This window comes from Meleagris gallopavo, chromosome 4, assembly GCF_000146605.3.
Source record: "Meleagris gallopavo isolate NT-WF06-2002-E0010 breed Aviagen turkey brand Nicholas breeding stock chromosome 4, Turkey_5.1, whole genome shotgun sequence".
Classification (NCBI taxonomy): domain Eukaryota; kingdom Metazoa; phylum Chordata; class Aves; order Galliformes; family Phasianidae; genus Meleagris; species Meleagris gallopavo.
Genome location: NC_015014.2, coordinates 28,088,680 through 28,099,481, shown reverse-complemented (window position 1 = coordinate 28,099,481; position 10,802 = coordinate 28,088,680). Strand labels below are relative to the sequence as shown.

General features: G+C 40.7%; 1 protein-coding gene across 1 annotated transcript; it reads left to right on the top strand.

Annotated features, from left to right (window-relative positions):
• The first annotated feature begins 2,558 nt into the window (after positions 1-2,558).
• On the top strand, positions 2,559-10,802 carry LOC104910652 (rho guanine nucleotide exchange factor 38-like). The gene is made up of 5 exons (XM_010709794.3): positions 2,559-4,294; positions 5,859-5,999; positions 7,149-7,347; positions 7,501-7,757; positions 8,561-10,802. Exons 1-5 carry the CDS (start codon positions 3,974-3,976, stop codon positions 8,744-8,746), a joined length of 1,104 nt encoding a protein of 367 aa, XP_010708096.1. The 5' UTR covers positions 2,559-3,973; the 3' UTR covers positions 8,747-10,802.

The window sequence follows — 10,802 nt, the reverse complement described above, 5'->3', positions numbered from 1 at the left end:
TATTGCGAAACTTCCTATGCTGCAGCTTATGTCCGTTTCCCCTCGTCCTGTCTCCACGTACCACTGAGAAGAGACTGGCCTCACCACTATGGCTGCCACACCTCAGATATTCAGAAACCTGGATCAGGTCCCCTCTCAGTCGTCTTTTCTCAAGGCTAAATAGACCCAATTCACTTAGCCTTTCTTCATAGGGGAGATGCTCCAGGCCCTTCACCATCTTTGCGGCCTCGCTGGACTCTTTCCAAGAGATCCCTGTCTTTTTGTACTGGGGAGCCCAGAACTGGACACAGTACTCCAGATGAGGCCTTACCAGGGCAGAGTAGAGGGGGAGGATCACCTCCTGACCTGCTGGACACGCTCTTCTAATGCACCCCAGAATGCCATTGGCCTTTTGGCCATGAGGGCACACTGCTGGCTCATGGCCAACCTGTCGTCCACCAGGACACTCAGGTCCCTCTCTGCAGAGCTCCTCTCCAGCAGCTCATCCCCCAGCCTGTATTGGTGCATGCAATTATTCCTCCCTAGGTGTAAGACCCTACACTTGCTTTTGTTGAACCTCATCTGGTTTCTTACTGCCCAGCTCTCCAGCCTGTCCAGGTCTCGCTGAATGGCAGCAGAGCTTTCAGGCGTGTCAGCCAATCCTCCCAGCTTCGTATCATCAGCAAACTTGCTGAGTGGCTACTATCCCCTCATCAAGGTCATTGATGAAGATGTTGAACAAGACCAAACCCAGCACAGACCCCTGGGGGACACCACTGGTTACAGGTCTCCAGCCAGACTCTGCACCGCCAACGACAACCCTCTGCGCTCTGCCAGTCAGCCAGTTCTCAACCCACCTCACTGTCCACTCGTCTATCCCACACTTCCTCAGCTTTGTTATAAGGATGTTGTGGGAGACAGTATCAAATGCTTTTCTAAAATCAAGGTAGACTACATCTACCGCCCTTCCCCCATCCACCCAGCATGTGACAGCATCATAGAAGGCCACCAGGTTGGTCGAGCACCACGTCCCCTTGGTGAACCCATGCTGATTACTCCTGATAACCTCCTTTTCTCCCAGTTGTCTGGAGATGGTATCCAGCACAAGCTGTTCCATCACCTTTCCAGGGACAGAGGTGAGGCTGACAGGCCTATAATTACCCGGATCTTCCTTCTTGCCCTTTTTGAAGACCGGAGTGACATTGGCTATCCTCCAGTCTTCAGGGACCTCCCCTGTTATCCAAGACCTCTCAAAAATGATGGAGAGCGGTTCGGCAATGGCATTCGCCAGCTCCCTCAGCACACGTGGATGCACCCCATCAGGTCCCATGGACTTGTGGACCTTAGTACTGCCTATGCGCTCACGCACGTCCTCTTTCCTGACTAAAGGGAAATCTCCCATTCCCCAGATCCTCTCACTAACCTCCAGGATGTGGGAAGCCTGAGGGAGAGCCTTTTCACTGAAGACGGAAGTAAAGAAGGCATTCAGTATCTCTGCCTTCTCAGCATCCCGCATTACCAGAACCCCCCCCTCACTTAGTAAAGGGCTCACATTCTCCCTAGTTTTCCTTTTGCTGTTAACATACTTGAAGAAGCCTTTTTTATTATCCTTTATCACTTTAGCCAGATTCAATTCCAGGCGAGCTTTAGCCTTTCTCGTTGCATCCCTGCAGGCCCTGACTACATTCCTGTATTCTTCCCAAGTGGTCAGACCCTTTTTCCACATTTCATGGACCTTCGTCTTTCCTTTGAGTTTGTGCATGAGCTCCTTGCTCATCCACACAGGTGTCCTGGCACATTTTCCCAATTTCTTGCTCACAAGGACGCACCGATCCTGAGCTTAGGAATCCACTGGGAAAGATGAGTGTTTCTTTGTATAAGTTGCAATAGGAAATAAGAAAATTTAGTCCAAGTAAAATGTATTTTCCCTAAAAAACTAAAGAAAACTTTGCAAGTTCCTAGGATTAAACTAAAATCATCATGCTAAGTTTGCATGCTTCTGCTGAGCTTTAGACAGGAGCCGCAGATCTGTTTTTTCTAGTTTTCTTAACCAATATTCACAGTCTTATAGTGATTTTTTATTTTTTTAATTTATTTTATTTTTTTAAATCTTTGCTGCATAGTCCTGATCTATTAGTTCCTGGAATCATAGATCCAAGAAAATTTCAGCTTTATTACCTTTTCAAGCAATTTACTATCCTTAGTATAGGGAAAATGTGAACAACTTGGATGTAGCCTATAACAGTTAAAAACAGTAACCCAACTCTGAAAAACTTCAAGCTTTTCAACCAGTCTCTTGCTTTCAGAGTCCAAAGGAACTCTAATATCTGACTCTACTAAGATAGACTGAAATGTCTCTTCAAAATGGGGCAGGCTGCTGCTTCAAACAGTTCAACCTGGTAAAGTTCAGAGGTGGAGGTTTTCTTATGCTTTCCTTAGTCTGATGACAGGGAAGTGAGATGGTGTAATTTCCTTTTCTTTGTAGTTCCAGAATTTACAAAGAAACTGAAAAATTAAACTTAATAATCAGAAATATCTTTTCAATATCTTTAAAATGAATGAGTACATGAAGGGAGGAAAAGGAATCCCTCTATCACACTGAATGATGAGCGTGCAGTATGGAAGACACCCTTCCCCACCCCACTTCCAGAACCAGCAAAGCAGCAGAAGAAAATCCACAGCAGGTGAAACATAAAACCATTTTTCAGGAAGACACTTTGTAAGACACTGCCTCAGGACCCATCAGGCCTGAAGTCTGACTTAATTTTAACTGTGGTAAATTTTTAATAACTATGTTAACTTGTTTTCTACTTGTTTGTCTTACATTTCATACAGTCTTTATCCTATGTATATTTAAAAAAACTAATAATGTCCTCACTTTGCATGGTGAGCAGATGTTTACATGTATGTTATCAATGGAGATCTCAGTAATAGGCTCATGTTAATTTTTTTTTCCCCTTTCTGCATTTGTCAGTAATGGATACTTTCCTCTCTCTCGTATTTTAGGGAAAACTTTAGGGCAGAAATCCACAATAGCCCCTTCACTTCTGGAAATCAAGAGCAGCAGTTTGGAAAAAACTTTTTCTTTAACACATCAAAAACTGCTTTCAAGTGGAAATAAGACAGAAGCTAGCAGCCAGTGCACAGCATCTTGGCCATGGGAGAGCACTCCTGGTCCTAAAACAGATGTGCCCTGAACCGTGGTGTGCTATGAAGGGGAAGAGGGATGGCTTCCTTTTTATTCCCACACTTGATCCAGCAAGTTATTTCACATAGAACATTCAGGGGCTTTAACTTGACAATGAGGTTTACTCATCAAAAGTCTGTGCTATATTACAACATGTGACTATCAAAAATATATTTTTTAGTGCAATATTAATCCTTTGAGACGATTAGAGGCTATTAGGAATGTGTAAGAAGGATTTTTTTTTTTAATCAGTGTCTGTGTTTGCTTAAACAGGAATTGATTTACTGCTATTTACAGGAAAAAATAAAAGCAAAAAAAAAAAAAGGAAGTTTTGATATCCTTTGAAACAACAACTATCATTGCCATTTAACAATACCTCTAGGGTTTATATTAACTGGAATTCTCAGTTTTACTCGAGTGCAGCACCACGAGGCACTGAAAAGCACAATCATCTACTCTTCAGTTTCAGTCCTCATGGTTATCCTTCACTGATCTTTGCTTGGTCTTTCCTCCATGCTATCACAAAGGACAGTAACACAGGCTATGGGCTCCCCATGGACCACTGGACCATTTCCATTATCAGACACTGTAAGCTGCAGATCTGTTATCCCCTACCCCTCCTTTGCACCATTAAAAAGGATTTCTAACTCATGCTACACCCTGTGCTGTGAAGCTGCCTCTGACAGCAATGCTTTGGGAAGGGTCAATAACAGATTCTTGATGGGCTGCAATCAGGTTGAACCTGTTACTGTGTCTGAAGAACTGTGAGAATGAAGTAACGTGTGGGTCTGTTATATATCTTTCCAGATGACTCAACTAGACAAGGTTGTTTTGACTCCTCTCTCAGCACTACAAGCCTTGTTTTCAGGCCCACAGAAGCTCATCCAGAAGCGCTATGACAAATTGTTGGACTACAACAGCTACCTCCAGAGGTCACCAGGAGAAGAGCTTGATCTAGCAAAGAAAGACTATGAGGCTTTAAATGCACAGCTAGTGGAAGAACTTCAGGTATTCAACAGAACAGCCAAAAAGATTGTGTTGAACTGTTTGTATTGCTTCATTACTCTCCTCAGAAGTATTATGTCTGCAGCACTTCAATCAAATTCTGCTGTGGTGGTGCCTGTTCCAGTAAGTACATTATAATTAGGCATAAGCCCTATTTATCTCTCTTTTTTTCTTTCTGTATGCCTTGGGTACGGTGTGTAGGACACATGCCTAAAAGCTACTGTGATTTTGATTGTTTTGCTGAGCACAATCAATTTTTTTTTTTCTTCCCTTTGCAAGCTCAGCAAAGGTTAAGTTCTCAGCTTGAATTTTGTCAGTCTTGCACCTTTTATTGAGAATGACCATAATACAGCTGCTCCAGCAATATCAGTGGAGAGACAATAGGGCAAAATAGAGACAGTTAGTAGCATTTAAGCCTTGGTTTCTTTAGGTCTGCCCTGAACAGCCTAGAAGACACAGGAAAAGAAATTCTAGGGAAGTGCATGAACTCTCCTCCTAGTGTTAGAGCTGCAGAGTCACGCAGAAACCTGCAGGTGTAAGGCTAAGGAGATCTGATGAAATAATTTCTATGGAAAACAAGTTGCTTTTAAATCCAGATACGCTGCAGAAGCTCCTGCATGGCAGGACAAGTCAGTAAGGTATAGTTCTGTCTGTGTTGGCAGTTTTAGAAAGTTAAAGTAATTTCTCTTATGTAGTCACAGCCACCAAGGATGCCTATTGGAGCTAAGATAACTGCATCAGTTCTTCCAGCCTACTCAACTCTTTCTGTGCACTGTAAGCCTTACCTCAAGATTATGGAGCTATTATTAATTTGTGTGAAAATTACACAAAGTTTCACTCCCCTGGAGGACTTGCGATCTGAGAAAAAGAGCTATGACAATACCTCCAAATCCACTCACCTGAACCAGAGGCATGTTTAGGCACTGTTTGGATAAGATTCTGCATAAGAAACACATTGCAGTGAGGCCCTTCTGGAGTATCCTTTTCCAAGGGCTGACTTTAGAGGCAGGAAAGGACTGAAAAATTGAGAAAAGATCAGGATCAATACAGAGCTGCACTGTTCAAAGAGAATATAAAGGCTTTTTCTGCATGAAGAAATTGGATCCCTATAATTTGACCATTAAGTATTTTGGAATATGCTCTGTCAAGCATTGTTTTCTATGGTGCATTTCCTAAAAAATTAATTCTTCTCCCTCCCCTCATTTTTTTCCTATTTATATCAGCAAACATATTTGGAGTTAGGTACACATCAAAAGCACTTACCCAGTGCCTCAGACAGAGTATCCATGTGTCTTTAACCTGGTATCAGCACAGTTTCACAGAAACACAGCTGTGGGTTAAGCCTTGCAGCACATGGGCCACTCTGATATACATTTGCATCTGAAAGCAGGTGGCTCAGTACCATAAATGCAAAGCTGCTCATTTACATTTTTGTTGCTGTTTAGAATATTTTTTTAATGATTCAATTTAAATCACTATGTCTTGTAAATCTAACAGTAATCATTAGTTACTTTTCTTAAACAGATCTTTCTTTCGTCTTGTGCCTAGCATGCTACAGGCTCTGCAGGAAACAGTGGTACCCTGTCAGATTTCTGAAGCCTAGTCTCGAGCCCATTAAACCAAATATGCTGTCTCAAATCTCATTACCATTTTGTTCATGAGATCTAACCTACCTTTATGTTTGCAGCTGTCTTCCTCAAGCATCTGTGAAGTGCAGCATCAGTTGATGGAGGAGGTTCACAAGCTGAATTTCATGAAAGAAAACAGCAGTGCAACCTTCATTGAAAGAAAATTGAGCTTGGGAAAAAAGAAACCTGTCCCCTCTCCAGTGAGTATTATACATCTGAATTGTTTAAAGAATCCTTTTCTGATCACTTTTGAAACAAATCTATGTTTATGTCATTCAGAGGTCTGGGTTTTGGCCCTTCACTAGGAATCTGAATTGTGTTACTGGAATGAAGCTGTTCCATTGACCAGTAACTTCTTAAGACTTCACACTCTTTTTTTGTTATCTTGGAAATCCACTTGAGATCACCTCTGATTATCCTTAGGTCTTTATACATATGTTAAGGCTGTATATGTAAATTGGATTGCTTCTCTTGTACTGCAAGAGTTCTTAACATTTACTTACTCTTATTCAGAACTTCTCATCCTGCTTTTCTATGTGATTTGTGTGTATACACAAATTAACACGTACACATCCCAGAACAGAAGATTCATAAAGTCCACTAAGAAATCCACATGCCTGTGGTTCCTAATCTTATCAGACATTTACAGAGCATTCAAGGGGTCTACTTGACCCTACAACGTAAAGTCACCTTTCAGGAGAAGCTAAGGAAGCTGCAGGATTCATTTTTGCATCAGTGAGGCAGGAACACATGCTCTTGCTACCTCACTGTTTTAGTCACAATGACGTATGGCCCCTCTCTTTCAGCCCTCTAACCAAACATGCTTCCAGCAATTCATAGCACCTTGCCCAGATATAGCAAGGAAGTTTTGTACAAAAAGCAGACCATTCTGTTTCTACTCATTTTCTGCGCCAGTGCTTTGCCATGCAAGTTGCTACGTGACCTTAGCACACCTCTGATAATTTTTGATTACACTTTTTGCAACTTTACAGAGGAATTCAAAGATCATTGTTCTGGAAAAACAGTTATAGCAGTGACAGTTCACATACAGAACACAGGCTCATGAGAACAGAGTACTGGCTAAGAAGTACTTAATTAGTTATACTCCTATATATCTTTCAAGATCTGTCTGTTATTGGCCAGCTATTAACATAGCAGTTGGACACGTCCCTTCTGCACATGCAAAGGAGATTTGGTTACATACAGCTGTGTAACTAACTCTTTTATCTGCGTTTAGAAGTGTAGTCAGTTGCCACATGAAGTATGTACACTGGTTCCTTTTATGCATCTGTGCTGCTCAACAAACAGCCTGGACATTATTCCTACTGAACAATTTTTACTCTTTTCAGCTCGAATCCCCACGTCAAACAGAAGATCACAGATCCAAGCTACTGTCTACATACAGCGCAGAACTGCTGTATCAAGCTAAGCGCAAGTGCAATGCCACACAGGAATTTGATATTGATCTGCATGAAGGAGAAGTGGTGGCTGTTGTGGAGCAAAAGGATCCCTTCCAAAGTACTAGCAGATGGCTCGTTGACACAGGAAGTAAGTTCTGCACACAAACATTCCAATAACAGCCTCCTATTGATTTCTTTTCATTCTGGCCCCATCTGTCTGCTTATGTTGTACTGACAGCTGCATAAAATGGTTTAACAGCTTTTTTTTTTTTATTTATTTTCTTTTTACTGTGATATCCAGTCCTCAAGGGATATGTGTATTCCTCCTTCCTGAAGCCTTTCAATCCAGCCAAAGCGCAGAAGGACATAGCAGAGAACAACTTCTGTGATGATGATTTTGATAATATCAGCCTCTTTGTCTCTTCACGGCCATCCTCTGACAGCAGCTCAAGTTCAGGGCACAAGAAGAGTGACAGCAACTCATCTCTTCACTCCTGTGAAAATCCCACAACTAATAGCACAGGGGCTGGAGATTCTCAGGATATGGATGATCAGCATGTAAGTAGGATACCTGCTGTGCCCGTCGTCTTATTTTTCTCATCTCAGATCCACAGTTATAATGGCTGTAATTTAAATAGGTCCTTTTTGCACTGGAAAATTCTTGTACTAATCTGTCAGAATGACATGGCGAATTTGCTATCCTCTGTCCTTTAGCTTTTTTAAATAGCTACAAAGAGGTAAAAGATAATCAGTTCAACTGCAAATCTTAGTCTTGTCTCACAGAAAACACACCTTTGCATTACACCACCATACGTACAATGTCTCACAGTTCTCATTTGAGCTGCTTGGCGATTTTTCCCACTTACCTTTAAAAAGACAGCTGTAGCAAAGATGATCAGCAAGGCACAGAGGTGCCCAAAATTTTTGTAGATACCATCTTCAGATCAGATCACTGCAGATAGGATCTCTAGCAGCTGAGAAGATGGTTTAAGAGATCCCTCCTAACAGCTGCTATATTTAAGAGTCAGAGATTTAGACAAGGTGTTTGTCTCCTTTGAAACCTTGTAAATTCTCCAGTCAATGCAAGGCTGCATGATGTGAGCTGAAAACTTCAGCACAGTGCTCTGTTGATGAGCTTAGTTTGTTCCTTCCTACGCAGAATTCCTAAGACCCTTCAGTTTTACTTATTATTTTGGCCCTGTTCTTTGTATACTGTAAGCAATTGCAGACCATGCAGTTCTGTACATACATGTTATTAGATACATTGTACATACAGAACTCATACTAACACACAATGGCCAGGTAAGACATGGCTACTTTTCTGAATTCAGATTTTGTATTTTGTGACTTTCCTTTTTCAGACCTTCTATGCTGTTTATGCATTTCAAGCAAGAAATGATCAGGAACTCAGTCTTCAGGAGTATGAGAAGGTTAGGATACTTCGGTTTTCTGACGTGAGTGGCAATAAAGAATGGTGGCTAGCAGAAGCCAAAGGTCAGAAAGGATACGTGCCATCTAATTATCTCGGAAAGATGACATATGCTTAGGAACCTAAGTTCAGTTTCTATGAAGCAGACAATGATAATCTACGATGGTTTGCAGAAAACAAGGTAAACTCCCAAGTGATTGACAGAAGCCATGACACCTGGTGCAGCACACACAATATCGAGAACCTCTGGTTTCCAAAAGCCATCACCTTGTCAAGACCTCAGGGAAGAAACATTTAACAGGAAGACCAATTCTGCTTAACGCCAAAGGGCTTGCTTTTCCCTATTACCCCATAATTTTCACTTTTATCAAAATGTGCTACTTCCAAATTCAACCTACAAGTACACTCCACAGTGGAAGTGATGCTTTTTTTTTCCCCCCACAATATTCAGTAAATAATATTCAAGATGAAGGCAGCCAACCTTGAAAAAGGACAAATTCAGCCCTTAGGGATTTTGCAGCTCAGACTGAATTGTTCTTAAATCTCTACCTTGATGAACACAACCACATCTCCAAACTCAAGCTTTTGGGTTATTTTTATCTCCAGCCACTTTTGTAAAGAATCTTTTTCCTCAATGGTGAATATTAGAGTAGGAAAAGAAAAAAAAGGTTTTTTTTTTTTAAGAAGCATTTCAGTTTAAACCATACTGATGCTGTTGGTATCAGTAGCTGGACTTAGAGATGAAGGTATACTTAGTTAAATGTAGAAATGGAATGAGGAAAAAGGGAAGAAGAAACAGGTAACATGAAATAAAGAGATTTTCAAGAAAATAAATTTCATAACTACTTTGTAAGGTAAGAAACAGTTTGCAGCAATATGAATGTGCCTCAGGTCTAAAATGACTTTTCTACACACTAGCTGCTTTTTAGTGCAAGATCCATGTAATGAAACAACTTGAGTTACTAGATTTAGGAAACTCATTAAGATTTAGAAAGAAAGTCAAGCAGTGCCATTCCAAGAATATTTCCTGTCTATCTGATTCTTTGCGTCAGATACAGAGATCATACTATCAAGGGAATACACTAAGATTTAAGATGTATCAACATTTATCTTCCCAAAAAGAAAAAAAATAAATAATTCTCATACTGAAAGCATCTTAACATTAAACAGTGAAGAAAATACTGATGAGCTGATCTGCTGTTTGCAAAACTTGGAGTTAGTTCAGCAAAACAACTTATCTTAACAGCTGGCAGGGTTATTTTAAGAAGATAAAATAGTTTGCATCATACCCTCAGTGAGCATGGAAAACTAAAAAATCCCAAGGAAAGATGTGATTTTCAAGCAGTACTTTTTGAGTTTCACTGACTGCAGTGACCCTTACTGAGCTTAGGCTGGTGCCCTACACTAGGCTGGTGGGCAATCTAACAATACATCTTTACTACTACCATTGATAACTGTGTTTATAAAAATTTATTACAGGACAGAAATGCCCTGGTCCTCTAGCAATGAGCAAGGACCTTCTTACATTAAGTACTGCAAAAAGAAAACAAATCAACAACCTAAGAGTCTAAGCCTGAAACAGTGAAAGAAACTCCTTGTAGATATTTTCAGTACAGCTTCATAATTGTTTATAACTGACTGACCAATAAAATGACAAATTGATGGGGGGGGACAGGAGAGTGTTGTTGATCAAAGGTGAGCATATACAGAAATTGTTCTAAAGCTGTTGTGTCAGTTTCTACTTCCTGTAGCTGAAGCACAGGGTATGAAGGTAAAAACAATCCAAAGCCTAGCGCATAGCAAGAAAGAGCCAGTCTGCAAAGAACGGAGAGTTACAATAGTTGATGCAAGCAATAGTTTTTGCTGCACAAATGGAGCTACTTTCATTTTCTTTGGAGCTCGATATTTGTGTTTTGTTTTGCTAAAAGATAGAGAATGTTTGAGTTTTGCTCAGAAGATGTAGTAGATACACGGTGGATCACAGAGCTGAGATCCTGAAATTTGTGTCAGATTAAAGTTATAGAGAAACTTGTAAAGTCCACTGAGGTGGACATCCAGGAATCAGGATATGAAACTCTGAACTATTGCAATCCAATGACCAGTAAGAACAGATATGTTCAAGGTTACTTAACTTGCACTTTCATCTTGTTGTTTCATAGCAAGCAAAAAAAAAA